This window comes from Pseudorca crassidens, chromosome 11 (genome assembly GCF_039906515.1).
Source record: "Pseudorca crassidens isolate mPseCra1 chromosome 11, mPseCra1.hap1, whole genome shotgun sequence".
Lineage (NCBI taxonomy): Eukaryota > Metazoa > Chordata > Mammalia > Artiodactyla > Delphinidae > Pseudorca > Pseudorca crassidens.
This window is the reverse complement of record NC_090306.1, coordinates 12,121,808-12,140,102: the sequence shown is the minus strand read 5'-3', so window position 1 is coordinate 12,140,102 and position 18,295 is coordinate 12,121,808. Positions and strand designations below refer to the sequence as shown.

At 35.3% G+C, this 18,295-nt stretch overlaps 1 protein-coding gene across 4 annotated transcripts in view; it reads right to left on the bottom strand.

The window, feature by feature from the left end:
• PTPRO (protein tyrosine phosphatase receptor type O) overlaps positions 1-18,295 on the bottom strand; it is a 229,480-nt gene that overhangs the window by 63,672 nt on the left and 147,513 nt on the right. For all 4 annotated transcript variants that reach the window (XM_067695776.1, XM_067695774.1, XM_067695777.1 and 1 more), the window contains 5 exons: positions 10,008-10,128; positions 9,479-9,672; positions 8,422-8,533; positions 4,776-4,927; positions 3,488-3,608 (listed from right to left, as the gene is read on the bottom strand). In XM_067695776.1, coding sequence (XP_067551877.1) covers positions 3,488-3,608; positions 4,776-4,927; positions 8,422-8,533; positions 9,479-9,672; positions 10,008-10,128 — 700 coding nt within the window. The remainder of the gene's footprint in view (positions 1-3,487; positions 3,609-4,775; positions 4,928-8,421; positions 8,534-9,478; positions 9,673-10,007; positions 10,129-18,295) is intronic.

Below are 18,295 nucleotides of genomic sequence, written 5' to 3'. Positions count from 1 at the left end.
ACTCATGATTCTCAGTAGGAGTAGTACCGCCCCCTTGAGGGTGCTTGGAAATTTGCAGAAATGTTTTTAATAGTCACAATGGAGGAAGTTAACCATACTTCGGTGGGCAGGGCTCAGAAATACTAGATGTCCTGCAAAAATCAAGAAAGTTCCAAAGAGAAAAATTGTCCCATGTCCCACGTTCCACATGAATTTATAACTTTGCATCAGAATAAATCCACTATAAATATAAGTACAAGTACTTTATCATGCAATTAATATTGGAAAAAAATTTAATGTTATGTAAAATAATTTTGAAGAAAGTTGCCATGAAGAAGGACACAAATGGAATTAAGATGTTATTTAAAAACTATTCAACATCATACACAAAAATAAACTCAAAATGGATCAAAGACCTAAATGTAAGGCTGGACACTATAAAACTCTTAGAGGAAAACATAGGCAGAACACTCTTTCACATAAATCACAGCAATATCTTTTTTTAGTCCACTTCCTAGAGTAATTTAAAAAAACAAAACAAAAATAAACAAATGGGATCTAATTAAACTTAAAAGCTTTTGCACAGTAAAGGAAACCATAAACAAAATGGAAAGACAACCCACAGAATGAGGGAAAATATTTGCAAATGAAGCGACCCACAGGGATTAATCTCTAAAATATACAAACAGCTCATGCAGCTCAATATCAAAAAAAAAAAACAACCCAATCCAAAAATGGGCAGAAGATCTAAACAGACACTTCTCTAAAGAAGACATACAGATGGCCAAAAAGCACATGAAAAGATGCTCAACATCACTAATTATCAGAAAAACGCAAATCAAAACTGCAATGAAGTATCACCTCACACCAGTTAGAATGGGCATCATCAAAAAGTCTAAAAACAATAAATACTGGAGAGGGTGTGGAGAAAAAGAAACACTCCTACACTGTTGGTGGGAATGTAAATTGGTGTAGCCACTATGGAGAGCAGTATGGAGGTTCCTTAAAAAACTAAAATAGAGCTACCATGTGATCCAGCAATTCCACTCCTGGGTATATATCAGAGAAAACCATAATTCAAAATGATACATGCACCCCAATGTTCATTGCAGCACTGTTTACAATGGCTAAGACATGGAAGCAACCTAAATGTCCATTGACAGAGGAATGGATAAAGAAGGTGTGGTACATATATACAGTGGAATACTACTCAGCTGTAATGTCAAACAAAATAATGTCTTTTGCAATAACATGGATGGATCTAGAGATTATCATACTAAGAGAAATAAGTCAGACAGAGAAAGACAAATATCATATGATATCACTTATATGTGGAATCTAATTTTAAAAAATGATATAAATGAACTTATTTACAAAACAGAAACAGACTCACAGATTTTGAAAACAAACTTATGGTTACCAGAGGGAAACATGGAGGGGGGAGGGATAAATTAGGAGCTTGGAATTAACATACACATGCTACTATATATAAAATAGATAACCAACAAGGACCTACTGTATAGCACAGGGAACACTACTAAATATTCTGTAATAACCTATATGGGAAAAGAATCTGAAAAGGAATGAATATATGTATACGTATAACCGAATCACTTTGCTGTACACCTGAAACTAAAACAACATTGTAAATAAACTATACTCCAATAAAACTTTTTTAAAAATGTTATTAAAAAAACCTACTCAATAATTCACTTTTTCTGCCCATAGTGTCTATTTAGTACATCATGCATTTTCAATTACCAAATTAATTCTAAAGGATTTCAGTGCAAGAGTTTAGTTTTTACTGTGCCAAATAAGAGACAAAAAAGATTTAAGACTTTGTGTCTTATGCATTGAATTATAGAGAAATGCAACTAGTGGATATACTAAGAAAAGATTGTTTTGTTTGGTTCTGGATTTTCCAAGTTTTCTAAAGGTACATCGCTGTCAGCGCTGCTGCTCCTGGTATTTAAGCTGCTAATAAAACACCCTGGATTGTTCTTTACTTATAGCTGCACATATGAACATGTGTAATAACAGAAACGATTTGAAACATGTACAGACAGACACAGAATATAAATTAGCAGATATCTGAAACTGTGATGTCAGTAAGTTGAACTAAATGTTTTGAATTTATTTTTATTGCCCTATACATTTATTTTTTATTGAATTATAATAGACACACAACATTGTATTAGTTTCAGGTGTACAACATAATGATTCAATATTTGTATGGATCATGAAATGATTTCATGATGTCTAGTTATGTATATATTTAAAATTTTCAACTATAAAAATGATGAGATCTCTGCTGTGAAAATTACATATTGAACTGCATTTATTTTGGGGTTATCATTCTCAAACTGATACTGCCCCAAGAGTATCAGTTTGAGAATGATAACCCCAACTTTTTGCCCATCTGTCCTCTTTTGCCTGCAGCTGATTATAGGATATTACTTCTGAGGTCCCTTTAAGTACCTGAAACTATTTACTTTAATACATGGTAGATTGTTGAATGTAGGAGATGTGTTTTGTGTCATATAGTGTCATTCCAAGTTGTTTTTCATAATATAAATAATTATTTTGACACTACACAATAAGTTCCAGCTCATTTGCCATAATATCAGTTTCCTCATTTTCCCTCATCCACGGCTTATTATTTTTCTCAGCATGTTATCTTTACTTTAACTAAGGTTATTTCCCTCTTTCTTTCATCACAGGCAAATTTGTCTAGTCTCTTAGTACTTATCCTAACTCTAGGTTTTATTCTAGGGTCCACCTGTACTTTTATATGCTTTATTTTTAATTATTTAAATAATTTATTTCTAATTAATAGTAATAAATTAATTAATACAGATTTATTCATTTCTTTATTTTTATACTTCCTGTATGGAAGAACTACTGATCCTGTTACTTCTTGCAAACCCACATTTATTCGTTTTCCTTGTATGTAGTCATCAGGTAGTCCCATTATGACTTTTAGAATAGCTAAAATCTGTACCTGAACATATACATAGGGAATCCATATTATTTTTTATAAATTATTTTTCTTTTATTTTGATTTTGAATTAGAGTTAGGATTTATATCAAATTTAAAAAATCAACATGTGGATTATTTTATCTATGACTTTCAATGTAAGATATTAATGAGGGCATTGCATAATATTTATATAAAAGGGGAATGGTGTCTGATAGGGTTGAGAACACGGCACTAGATAACATCTAAGGTCCATCCATCTCTAAAATTCTAAGACCTGTTGGTTCCTCTAGCCTTACTATGAATGATGAACACTCTTGTCTCCAGCACAGTAAACACTGCACTCACAGAAATTTATAAGTTGAATGTACTCTTTTGATAGTATTAAGTCTCTTTTGTACTTATAAAAGACAGCAAACCATTTTTTTTTCTATTTCACTGAGTTGCGAAGACCATGTTAAACCAAGAGATACACACACTAGTTCTCCCAGCATGATTATTTTCACACACACACCTGTGTACTTTTCTTACCTAGCTTGACGAGGTGGAGCATGGAGGTATTACTTCCTCTTTCAGTGCAAGCAGTTACGGAGATATTGTAGATATCTCCCGGAGGCAGGCTGAGAATTGTGGTCATGACATTGCGCGTTACCTGCAAGATCATCAGAATGGAGGGTTTAAGCTTCTAACGGCCTTGAACTAGAATACCATTCCAAACAACTACAGGGCTATCACAGATGTTCCCTCTCTGTTCTGTGCTGCAATCTACAGTTGATTAAGCCTTACGAATATATTATTTCCTCTGAACATGATATAAATTTCTCAGCTGAGCCAAATGCAAAGTAGCCCTAAATAGGCACAATACATAAAGGGACATTTTTGTGATTAATCCCTTTGTTTGGAATGGGTACTACTCTGACTTTTTTCCCCTCATATTCACAGCAAATTTTAGAAAAAGCAATTGCTTGGTTTTACTAATAGGAACATTGTTCAGCCTTAGCTGAGAAGCTCAAAAGAAACCTAACCATGTCTATGGACACCTGCTTTCTTAACTTAAGACTATATTTCCCAGTTTCTTCTATAACTAGTGGGGACCATGTGACCCCATTGCAACCATGGGTAAGAGGAGGTACCATGGGCAACTTATAGTTTTGTTCACACCCTGTATGCGCTGGGCCTTTGTGTCCTCTCTTTTCCCCTTCCTGTGGGCTGGAATATGGCTGCAAAGATGAGGAAGTTTTGCCTGTGCAGATGAGGACTACACATATTGGCAGATGCGGCAGCAAAATAGAAAGAATCTGGACCCCTGGATGATCCCTCACAGCAGAGGTGCCCTGTTAGTGCTGGGTACTATGAGAGAGACATAGGTGTTGATATTCTTTAATCTACAGCCTTAAAAAAATATATTATTACAGTCATTTAGTTGGTACCCTAAATACTATAACAAAAAGCTTAATAAACCAGGAGAAAAGAAATTTGCATTTCCAACACATCCGTATATTTAGGTGTTGGGGATATATGGAGAAAATAATGAAATAACTATGGTTTTCTTGAAAATGTTTAGTATCCTGAAGAAAAAGCGCGGTCATAACTTTAAACACAGGTGAAATCAATAATCAATAGATACAATGATTACTACTCACTACTAAAGATTTAAAGCTAAGCTCTGTGAAAGAAGGAATTTAATTTTTGTTCACTATCCTGTCTCCAGAACCCAAAACAGTGCCACTTGGCACACGAATATTTTTTTGATGTCTCAATAAATGTTTGCTTCATGGTTTTCAACAGATGCCCAATACTGGGAATCAAAGATACATACACTCTTTTTAATTTTCTTCTTTCCTTCTGCAACAACCATCCAGTGGAGCATTCTAGAATGCGAGAGGTCAGTCGTGTCATCCCCGTATGTCCAACTGATATATAACAGACTGTTGAAATATTCCACAGAAGTGATTTCTGGAGCAACTGGGGCTATGAGGGAGGAAAGAACTACACTTTAGTATAAGAGACTATGAATACTTAAAGTACTTATCAACAGAGCATGAAATCCCATATAGAGTTAATTTAGAGAATTAAAATTCACACCTCATGATGGTCCTAGGGACTCTTGGACCTGTCGATAATATAGTGAAGTTTGGTGGTATGAGGTGGGCACTTGTTTTGTGGGACACTGCCTTGTATGGCTCAGACCCAAGACAGCCAGATCTATACCTGAGGAGAGCAAGGTTTTTTATATAAATTTCATTTACAAGATTCCAAAAATGTTCACATGTTTGGGTCAAATTTGGGGTTAATTTATTGTTGGCTCAATAAATTAATATTATTAGGCACTGGTGAACTTATTTTCCAAGCAGTACTAGAAACTCGGGTCCTGTAAACATAAATCTTTTTTATTGTGGCAGCAAAGAAGTTTACGGGAATAAACAACAGTAGGATCAATGAGTAGAGGAACAGAAAAATAAATATTATGTCCATAAGATAACAAGACAATGGCATTGACAGTGTCTAGCGCAGTGCTTCGCGGAAGGTAGGATCTAAATAAAAGTTGCTGAAGCAAGTATTAAGGGAGGGAAGGAAGAGATTTTTAACTTTAAAAAGCTAAATTCTCCCTGACACTGAGTTTATGAATTTATTTTATAACTTTACATGTTTAAATTAAAAAAAATTCTGATAGGGGAGGAGAGTTCATCACAAGCTCTAAAATACATAAGCTTTGAAAGCACACTTTAATTATTTTTTAAAGTAACTGATAATTCTGAAGATTTTAACAAATACACAGTTGAATTTACATTCCATGTGATGTTGGTTTGAAGATAGTCAAGTGTCCTATTCCAAGATACAGTCCCAAACCAACCAACGTTTGGAGGAGAATTTCTACAAATCAAAAAGACTTATTTTCCTTAACATGCACTAATACGTATAACAGACATTCATAACTATCTATGCTTTCAGATACAATTATTCACTAAAGAGATGTGTAATAGTAAAAAACATATTTCTGTTTCATGCTAAGTATAAGTAGCATTTCTATATGTTTGACAATAAAATCTTGAAATATCAACATGTCTATAATAAGTAGCACAAACCCATATCATATTGCAGAAAATTTGAATAAAGGAAAATAACCCTGGTTTCTTTATAGCCTTATAACATATTTTTATATAATTCACTATATACAAGAACCTATATGTATATTTCTTCAAAGAATATTTTCTCAAGTTCTAATTTGAGTGAACATATTTAAAATTGCAAACATATTTAAAATTGCAAAGCTCACAGGTATGAAGTCTTCACATGTTTATACTCCATGTTGTTGATTTCAAATCCAGCATATTGCTGAAAGGCCACCAGATGTCACTATTTGTTTATTAAACATTATTTGGTACACTAGCATAATTAGGAACTTGACTTGCAGACAAACTGCCTAACAAAGATAAGAGACTTGAGGTTCTAATAAATCGCACCTTATTCAAGTATTTTATTCCTATTCCCACACAACTTGGCAATTTGGATTACAATTGGAAAACGTACAAAAGTAAAGTATGAGGTCTTTATTTGCTTTAAAACTGAAATGAGGGAAGAAAGCCCCCCCTGGCCAAAAGCTAAAATTTCAACTAGTTTTAGATACAGGTATAAAAATAAAACTCAGCTACCATATGTATTTTAGTAATGATTTAGATTACATAATTTAATTCTCACACTACCCTATGAGGTATTATTATGCCCATTTTATAGATGTGAGAATTGAGACCATCTGTGTCAATACACTTAGATAACACTGTGGATCCCCAGTGTCAGCATGACTTAGTGGTTGGTCCCAGGAAAAAATAAGAAATTCCCAAAGATCAATTTATTGGAGACAATAGACTTCTCACCTAGGCAAGTAGCTTGCTTATTAACCATAGTTTACATATCCAGACTCGCTTTGTCCACCTAACTCTTATCTCATGACCTTTGCCCATTCCCAGGTAGTTCCCAACTTAGAAAGGCACACCTAAACCATTTGAGTCCAGAACTCCAAATCCTATTAATCTCAATAAAGTTAAGTGTATGAATTACTGATACAATGAAGTTTAATTATAATTAAGTATGTGATTATGAATATAGTCAAAAAGGCTAACACAGGACTTGTCAAATAATTGGTATTTTCTCTTTTTATGGTAGTCTTTCACTTCTCTACTTTAATATTACTATTAACATCTGGAACAAAGGAAGCTCTTGACATTGGCCAGTAAACAACAGTCATGAACTATGTAAGTTGATTGTGTAAGAATTCACATGATTAATTTCTTTCCATTGTTTTTTTAATGGATAAATCTCAACAGGGTAAAGCTAGAAGTCCAGTGAGTAAATTATTTTGACAAAATTATTCTTCACCTAAACAATATCTTTCTCTTTTCTTTTCTCAATATAATTTTTTTTTTTTTTTTCGGTACGCGGGCTCTCACTGTTGTGGCCTCTCCCGTTGCGGAGCACAGGCTCCGGACGCGCAGGCTCAGCGGCCATGGCTCACGGGCCCAGCCGCTCCGCGGCATGTGGGATCTTCCCAGACCGGGGCACGAACCCATGTCCCCTGCATCGGCAGGCAGACTCTCAACCACTGCGCCACCAGGGAAGCCCATCAATATAAATTTAATTATGGCTTTGCAGAACCATCAAAAGTTCTTGAAAAAATCTTAGTTCAGACAATAAGGGTTACTGTTTCTCGGATGAATTTCCTCTTCTTGTTGTTACCTCTGCCCACCTCTGCTGTCTCTGCCATATGATAGTGACCTACATAATCTTAGGCTCTGAGGATCCAACACTAACAGTTTTGTGAGTACTTAAACTTTGTGCCATGTATTTTGCTAAGTAGCTTTTTTAATTGGGAAGTAACAATAGATAATAATAGCAGATTATAGATACTATTATCATCCCTATTTTTCACGTGAAAAAAACTGAGGCTTAGAAGAATTAACTTGCTGGAGTTTACAGGTGGAAGGTGGCTAACGTGTGACCCACACACCCAAGTTTATGTGTCTCCAGGTCTGTTTCAATTCCTGCAGTGGACAGTACTGCAGTCAGCCTGTGACTTTGAAAATGGCTTAATTAATAAGGAAATGGAGGCACTCTACCAAATACAATTATCAAAATGGATAAAATCATTTGAGTGTGGTGTAAAGCTGAAAGCTCTGCCTGCCACATCTCGAGTCTAATCAATTCTGAACAGGGGTGCATAAATCCAGGGCAGTGGCTCAGGATAAAAAGAAATTAAGGACAGTAACTCAGGATATAAATTATATTTTAATTTCTAAAGGCTATTATTTAAACAAATAATAAATTTTCAGAATCAAGTATATCATCTTCTGTGAAATTGATACTCAGTTGGTCCTGGGTGAATGACTAGCAATTTCTGGAGATGGGTCCCCTCAGAACTTCCTCAAAATAGTGATCTCTCCTCATGGGACCATTTCCCACACACTCACCTGTTATGAAGCTTATGGTGGAACTGTCACAGCAGCTCAGTTCCGGGTCTCCCCATGTTACCATGGTAACTCGAAAGTTGTAGTACCATGCTGGCAACAGATGAGCTATCCTCTGAAAAAAGCAAGAAGACAAAAGACTAAGAGGGAAAATCATATTTTTGGAATACATTTATGTACTTCTCTCAGGCTATGAAAAACTAATTTTTAATTTCCTTTTGCCTTTTTGTATTTCCTATTTCCCATTAAAAATATTCTTTTTGGAATGAGATAACGTGTAAATAAAATGATGTACCACAATATAATATATTTAAAAAAGTGATCAAAAGATATAGAGTCAAATACGTTCAGTATTGGTTTCCTTTTGCAGTTTCCTAAGTTATATTACACAAGTGAATTAGTATTTATTTGTACGTCACTGTATGTACATGGCCTCCGATTTCTAAGGCAAATAACCTTTCACAACTTTATATTCTCCCAGCATGGACCATAAAGATGCATCCATATTGGGTGGCAATCACCAGAGTTGTCAACTGGGTAGAGGACAATTGTGTAATTTGTATGTGACCTGTAGCTGACCTGCACTTTTAAAATTATTCTAGTCTCAGAAAGAGCAATCTTTTCCTGCTCTCTTGAAGAACATCCTCTAAGGGCCTGACATTATTGGTATTTAACTGATGTTTCAATGTCAAGAAGAGCCATCATTAGAGTTGTGCAGTGTCAACTAATTATTGAATGACTAGAGGAAATCTGTGTTTTCTTCCTCAGGAGCAGAGAGAAACAATAAGCACTTGGTAGGTCTACTAAAATGTGAATTAGCAAATACACTCAATTAAGAGTGAAAGCTAGTTTCACACAATTCTCTCTCTCTCTTTCTCAAAAAACAACAAAAAAATTAAAAGCAAAAACAACCCAAACCTTGCAAGTAGCAAGCTACCTGTGTGTATTTACAAAACGGTCTAATTTACATAACACATAATAATCTTTTCAGACACATTTGGTACATGAAAGCATGTCTGTTGACACAGGAAAATGTGACAGCTGGTTAAGGAAAGATTACCACGGATGCAGTCAAGGAGACAGTCGCTGCTATTTCATAGTAAGTTGTCCATTCTGATGTCATTGTTGTAGGGTTGAAATAAAACATTTCAACCACATATTTTCTGAACACTCCTAAATAAGGTCTGGTCCAGCTCAAAACCACTGCTGTAGGACCCAAGGGATAGAGCATTAAATCCTTTATTCCAGTGGGAACTAAGAAGGGAGGGGAGTGAAAAAAGAAAGTCAAGAAGGAATGTTTAATATCTTAGCAATAGCTTCACACTGCTACCTAATAACTAGGTTTTTCACTCTTCTGATACAATCACTAAAAACTAAAAATATTTGCCTGAGATTTTCTTTTTCCCAAGTAATGGATGCTAAGGATGGCTTCCAGGTATACAATTGTAATCATTAATTACTCTGAAGGTTGAATATTGGGTGAACAAGTATGGACCTCCCATAAATGATGATAATGACTTGAGCTTAGAAATTGCACCCCTCCAAATAGTACTCTGATAAAGGTATTATTCTTGTGGCTGGCAACTTACCAATAGCAAATGTCACAGGGTCTGAAGGTGGTCCAATCAAAGGGCCTTTTCTTAGGTACATCACAACCTGGTACTGGGCACCAGGAACCAGATTTTCAATAATAGATTTGCTTGAGTTCACCTTCAAACCAAACATCCAATAAGATTTATTTAGAGCTGGGCTTTCAGAATGTGACACAGAGGCTAACATCGTTTTCAGGGACACTTTGTGAAATCACAAATGCCTCTGAAATCCAGAAGCCTTTACTTATGCTGAGGAAGGTCAAATTTCAAAATTAGGATGATATATAGTTTATATGAGCACTGGAGGAAACCCGGAACATTCAAATTCTAAGGCTAGATTTAATAAGCCCCGTGAACTGCTTTATACCCATCAATGTCAATTGTAACTATGTACACTAGAAACACATCAACCTCTAACCATAATCAAATCAGGAATAACATAAGGATAGTCTGACATCCTAAATTGTAGTGTCAGCTGATTACATGCAAAGATCAGTGCAGGAATGTCTTTAGTCTCTCATCACTTAGAAGCATATAATATTTAATTATAGTGATGGAAATTACCTCAGAGATTATCTAGTCCAAATCTCTCATTTAACAGATCAAGAAAGTGAAGCTAGAGAATAGCCAAGATCACATATCTAGATCAGTGTTGGGACTGGAAGCCTAGCATTTTGTCCTCTACTCCATGATACAGGCCAAGCAGCAAGATACAGCAGTAAGCACTTTGCAAGGCTACTGTGACAACCTGCCAAGAATGAATCAGGAAGAAACAGATAATCTGAACAGACTGATTACTAGTAGTGAAATTGAATTTGTAATTAAAAAAAACACAACTCCTAGCAAACAAAAGCGCAGGACTGGATGGTTTCACAGGGGAATTCCACCAAACATTATAAAGAAAAGCTAATTCCGGGAGTCAAGATGGCATACTAGGAGGATGTGGAATTCACGTATCCTCACAACTAGGGCACTAACCAGGCATCAGTGGGGGACCATGGACACCTAAGGGGACAGGAGGAACGCCCAGCAACCGGCTTGCAGGATCTTGGTTCCCAGGCCGGAGGTTGGACCCAAGTTCCTGTGGTGGGAGCTCTGAGTCCAAACTGCTGGACCAAAAGGAGAACCTCAGAGTCCAGGGAATATCAATCGGAGTGAGACCTCCCGGAGGTCCTCATCTCAGCACCAAGACCCAGCTCTATCCAGCTGCCTGCAAACTCCAGTGCTGGACGTCTCAGGCCAAACAACCAGTAAGACAGGAATACAGCACCACACATCAAAAAAAAAAAAAAAAAAAAAGAAGAAGAAGAAAAAAAGAAAAGAAACAACAAAAAAATTTGTTACAGACAAAGGATCAAGGTAAAAACCTACAAGACCAAAAAAAAAAAAAAAAAGAAGATGAAATAGGTAAGCTACCTGAAAAAGAATTCAGAGTAATGATAGTAAAGATGATCCAAAATCTCAGAAACAGAATGGAGAAAATACAAGAAACATTTAAAAAGGATCTAGAAGAACTAAAGAGCAAACAAACAGTGATGAACAGCACAATAACTGAAATTAAAAATACTCTAGAAAGAATCAATCGCAGAATAACTGAGGCAGAAGAACAGATGAGTGAGCTGGAAGAAAAAATGGTGGAAATAACTGCCAGGGAGCAGAATAAAGAAAAAAGAATGAAAAGAATTGAGGACAGTCAGAGAGACCTCTGGGACAACCTTAAACACACCAACATTTTTGAATTATAAGGGTCCCAGAAGAAGAAGAGAAAAAAAGGGTCTTAGAAAATATTTGAATAGATTATAGTGGAAAACTTCCCTAATATGGGAAAGGAAATAGTCAATCAAGTCCAGGAAGCACAGAGAGTACCATACAGGATAAACCCAAAGAGAAACACTGAAACACATATGAATCAAACTATCAAAAATTAAAAACAAAGAAAAAATATTGAAAGCAGCAAGGGAAAAGCAACAAATAATATACAAGGGAATCCCCATAAGGTTAACAACTGATTTTTCAGCAGAAACTCTGCAAGCCAGAAGGGAGTCGCAGGACATATTTAAAGTGATGAAAGAGAAAAACCTACAACCAAGATTACTCTACCCAGCAAGGATCTCATTCAGATTCGACAGAGAAATTAAAAATCTTTACAAATATGCAAAAGTTAAGAGAATTCAGCACCACCAAACCAGCTTTACAACAAATGCTAAAGGAACTTCTCTAGGCAGGAAACACAAGAGAAGAAAAAGACCTACAATAACAAACAAAACAATTAAGAAAATAGTAATAGGAACATACATATCGATAATTACCTTAAATGTAAATGGATTAAAAGCTCCAACCAAAAGACATAGACTGGATGAATAGATACAAAAGCAAGACCTGTACATATGCTGTCTACAAGAGACCCTCTTCAGACCTAGGGACATATACAGACTGAAAGTAAGGGGATGGAAAAAGATATTCCGTGCAAATGGAAATCAAAAGAAAGCTGGAGTGGCAATTCTCATATCAGACAAAATAGACTTTAAAATAAAGGCTATTACAAGAGACAAAGAAGGACACCACATAATGATCGTGGGATAAATCCAAGAAGAAGATATAACAATTGTAAATATTTATGCACCCAACACAGGAACACCTCAATACATAAGGCAAATGCTAACAGCCATAATATGGGCAATCGACAGTAAGACAATCATAGTAGGGGACTTTAACACCCCACTTTCACCAATGGACAGATCATCCAAAATGAAAGTAAATAAGGAAACACAACCTTTAAATGACACATTAAACAAGGTGGACTTAATTGATATTTATAGGACATTCCATCCAAAAACAACAGAATACACTTTCTTGTCAAGTGCTCATGGAACATTCTCCAAGATAGGCCATATCTTGGGTCACAAATCAAGTCTTGGTAAATTTAAGAAAATTGAAATCGTATCAAGTATCTTTTCTGACCACAACACTATGGTTGTGTTACAGGAAACAAACTGTAAAAAATACAAACATGGAGGCTAAACAATACACTACTAACTAACCAACAGATCACTGAAGAAATAAAAAAATACCTAGAAACAGATGACAATGACCCAAAACCTATGGGAAGCAGCAAAAGCAGTTCTAAGAGGGAAGTATATAGCAATACAATCATACCTCAAGAAACAACTCAAATAAACAACCTAACCTTAGACCTAAAGCAATTAGAGAAAGAAGAACAAAAAAAACTCCAAAGTTAGCAGAAGGAAAGAAATCATAAAGATCAGATCAGAAATAAATGTAAAGGAAATGAAAGAAACAATAGCAAAGATCAATAAAACTAAAAGCTGGTTCTTTGAGAGGATAAGCAAAATTGATAAACCATTAGCCAGACTCATCCAGAAAAAAGGAAGAAGGCTCAAATGAACAGAATTAGAAATGAAAAAGGAGAAGTAACAACTGACACGGCAGAAATACAAAGGATCATGAGAGATTACTACAAGTTACTATATGCCAATAAAATGGACAACCTGGAAGAAATGGACAAATTCTTAGAAAAGCACAACCTTCCGAGACTGAACCAGGAAGAAATAGAAAATATAAACAGACCAATCACAAACAATGAAATTGAAACTGTGATTAAAAATCTTCCAACAAACAAAATCCCAGGACCAGATGGCTTCACAGGGGATTCTATCAAACATTTAGAGAAGAGCTAACACCTCTCCTTCTCAAACTCTTCCAAAATATAGCAGAGGGAGGAACACTCCCAAACTCATGCTACGAGGCCACCATCACCCTGATACCAAAACCAGACAAAGATGTCACAAAAAAAGAAAACTACAGGCCAATATCTCTGATGAACATAGATGCAAAAGTCCTGAACAAAACACTAGTAAACAGAATCCAACAGCCCATTAAACAGATCATACACCATGTTCAAGTGGAGTTTATCCCAGGAATGCAAGGATTCTTCATTATATGCAAATCAATCAATGTGATTCACCATATTAACAAATTGAAGGATAAAAACCATATGATCATCTCAATAGATGTAGAAGAAGCTTTTGTCAAATTTCAACATCCATTTATGATAAACACTCTCCAGAAAGTAGGCATAGAGGGAACCTACCTCAACATAATAAAGACCATATATGACAAACCCACAGCCAACATCGTCCTCAATGGTGAAAAACTGAAACCATTTCCACTAAGATCAGGAACAAGACAAGGTTGCCCACTCTCACCACTATTATTCAACATAGTTTAGGAAGTTTTAGCCACAGCAATCAGAGAAGAAAAAGAAATAAAGGAATCCAAATTGGAAAAGTAGAAATAAAACTGTCACTGTTTGCAGATGGCATGATACTATACATAGAGAATCCTATAGATGCTACCAGAAAACTACTAGATCTAATCAATGAATTTGGCAGAGTAGCAGGATACAAAATTAATGCATAGAAATCTCTTGCATTCCTATACACTAATGAAGAAAAATCTGAAAGAGAAATTAAGGAAGCATTCCCATTTACCATTGCAACCAAAAGAATAAAATACTTAGGAATAAACCTACCTAAGGAGACAAAAGACCTGTATGCAGAAAACTATAAGACACTGATGAAAGAAATTAAAGATGATACAAACAAATGGAGAGATATACTATGTTCTTGGATTGGAAGAATCAACATTGTGAAAATAACTGTACTACCTAAAGCAATCTACAGATTCAATGCAATCCCTATCAAACTACCAATGGCATTTTTCACAGAACTGGAACAAAAAATTGCACAATTTGTATGGAAACACAAAAGACCCCTAATAGCCAAAACAATCTTGAGAAAGAAAAATGCAGCTGGAGGAATCAGACTCCCTGACTTCAGACTATACTACAAAGCTACAATAATCACGACAGTATGGTACTGCCACAAAAACAGAAATATAGATCAATGGAACAGGATAGAAAGCCCAGAGATAAACTCACACACATATGGTCACCTTGTCTTTGATAAAGGAGGCAAGAGTATACAATGGAGAAAAGACAGCCTCTTCAATAAGTGGTACTGGGAAAACTGGAATAAAAGAAGGAAATTAAACACTCCCTAACATCATACACAAAAATAAACTCAAAATGGATTAAAGGCCTAAATGTAAGGCCAGACACTATAAAACTCTTAGAGGAAAGCATAGGCAGAACACTCTATGACATAAATCACCGCACGATCCTTTTTGATCCACCTCCTAGACAAACGGAAATAAAAACAAAAATAAACAAATGGGATCTAATGAAACTTAAAAGCTTTTCCACAGCAAAGGAAACCATAAAAAAGACGAAAAGACAACCCTCAGATTGGGAGAAAATATTTGCAAACAAAGCAACTGACAAAGGATTAATCTCCAAAATTTACAAGCAGCTCATGCAGCTCAATATCACAAAAACAAACAACCCAATCAAAAAATGGGCAGGAGATCTAAATAGACATTTCTCCAAAGAAGATATACAGATTGCCAACAAACACATGAAAGGATGCTCAACATCACTAATCATTAGAGAAATGCAAATCAAAACTACAATGAGGTATCACCTCACATTGGTCATAATGACCATCATCAAAAAATCTACAAACAATAAATGCTGGAGAGGGCGTGGAGAAAAGGGAACCCTCTTGCACTGTTGGTGGGAATGTAAATTGGTACAGCCTCTATGGGGAACAGTATGGAGGTTCCTCAAAAAACTAAAAATAGAACTACCATATGACCCAGCAATCCCACTACTGGGCATATATCCTGAGAAAACCATAATTCAAAAAGAGTCATGTATCACAATGTTCATTGCAGCTGTATTTAAAATAGCCAGGACATGGGAGCAACCTAAGTGTCCATCAATAGATGAATGGATAAAGAAGATGTGGCACATATATACAATGGAATATTACTCAGCCATAAAAAGAAATGAAATTGAGTTATTTGTAGTGAGGTGGGTGGACCTAGAGTCTGTCATACAGAGTGAAGTAAGTCAGAAAGAGAAAAACAAATACCCTACGCTAACACATATATATGGAATCTTAAAAAAAAATTGTTCTGAAGAACCTAGGGGCAGGACAGGAATAAAGACACAGACGTAGAGAATGGACTTGAGGACATGGGGAGGGGGAAGTGTAAGCTGGGACAAAGTGAGGGAGTGGCTTGGACTTATATATACTACTGAATATAAAACAGATAGCTAGTGGGAAGCAGCTGCATAGCACAGGGAGATCAGCTTGGTGCTTTGTGACCACCTAGAGGGGTGGGATAGGGAGGGTGGGAGGGAGACGCAAGAGGGAGGAGATATGGGCATATACATATATATATGTATAGCTGATTCACTTTGTTATAAAGCAGAAACTAACACATCATTGTAAAGCAATTATACCCCAATAAAAATGTTAAAAAAATATTGAATCACTATGCTATATAGCTGAAAGTAATATAATACTGTGAATCTATTATACTTCAATAAAAAAAGGTAATAGCAGTTAGCACTTTGCAAGGCTACTGTGACCCAATAAAATAATGTTGTAGAGAACATCTCTCATTTAGATGAGCTCTTCTACTGTTCCTTTTTAAAAAATCTTCTAGCTATGGAAAAAATACCATATAGAGAAAAGCAGTGTGAACAGACAGATGAGTAAAATGTATTTATTAATATTGAATGTTGGCATGCATAAGAATTGATGTTTAACTAATAGGTTAAGAAATGTGCTCTTTTGCCCGTTAGTGCCTCTGATATTTTAGACAGTTTTGCTTAGTGGAACCAACACAGGCTCTCTATTAGACTGCCTGAGGTCAAATCCTGACTTCACACCTTGTAAGCATGGGAATTTATTTGTAATTTTTAATCTCTTTATAATTCTTACCTTGACTTCCTCATTGATAAACTATAGGTAACATACCTAGTAGAGTGTTAGATCCTTAAACTAGAGTATCAATAAAGTTAACTCTTACTACTCATTAACTTTTTGGCATCTCGAGTACCTAAAATTGTAAAATTGCTACAGAAAGGAGCATGAATCAATGAAGAAGAATATTGTTGACAACTTACCTATGCTGTAAGTTTTTTGTGTCTCATCATGAGTTTAAGAATAAACATAGTTATGTTTATGTGATATAAATGTTATATAAAACATTTTACATAAAACATATATATAAACATATATATAAAACATATATATATAACATGTTATATAAAACTATAAAAACATAGTTATGGTTATATGATATAAATGTTAAACTTTTTCAATACTAAACAATGATTCTACACAGTAGAAATTGTATAATTTGAACTGGTACAACTTGTTCTACATGTAAGTAAGGAAACAGCACACCAAAGTTTCTTTTCCAATAACTTGATCAAAATAAGATTAAACTGAGTTAATAAATGAGCATTTCCACCTTTTCTTTCCTATTTACACTCATGTCAGTATTTCTTGCCCACGTTCTAGAATTTTGATTCTCCTGGAAGCCATCTAAACAGAGTTTGACATCTCATCTAATAGAGCACTTCCTGAAGAGACAAACTACGCATAAGAACACATGTTTTGCAGAGCCAGCAGTACTGTTTTATCTCTTTAGAATGTATTTTTAAGTAATAAAACTAATAATGATCATTGTAAAAATTGCTCACACCATAGAAGAGCAAATGAAGTCAATTGGAAGTCTTTCTGTCCTCCTCTCACCATTTCCCACTTCTTGGCAGGCAATCTTCTAAGCCCTCCTTGATACATATATACACAAATAATATGATATTGAACCATATAGGTATTATATTATCGACATTACTCCAAACTTTTCTTTTAAACTTCACAAACATTGTAGACATGTGAACATACCTGCAAATCGAACCTTGCTCATTAATCACTCATTTAGAATATTTAGAATAACACAGAGTGTAGATTGTTTCAGGATGAGGTTAAAGTTTCTTTGGTTTGATAATATTTTAGGCAGTTGTTGATTTTAATTATTCAAATGACTTCCTGGAATCATAACCACTTAAATATACTCTCATAATAAGTTCATCTTAGGAAAATTACACTGCCTTTAAAAAAAATAAGAACCAGCAATGTGTATATATATTACACTACTAAAAACATGAGAAGGCAAATGATATTGCACAAGACCTTGGTGACAAATTATAAACTAATTTCCCCCTAAGTTTTGAATATTTGCTGAGCTACCTATATCACTTCTATTCCTTCATACCTTTTTATTTATCCTGGACTTATTTAGAGGTGGACTGGAGGTGGGAAGGGGAAATGCTCCTGTATGCTACT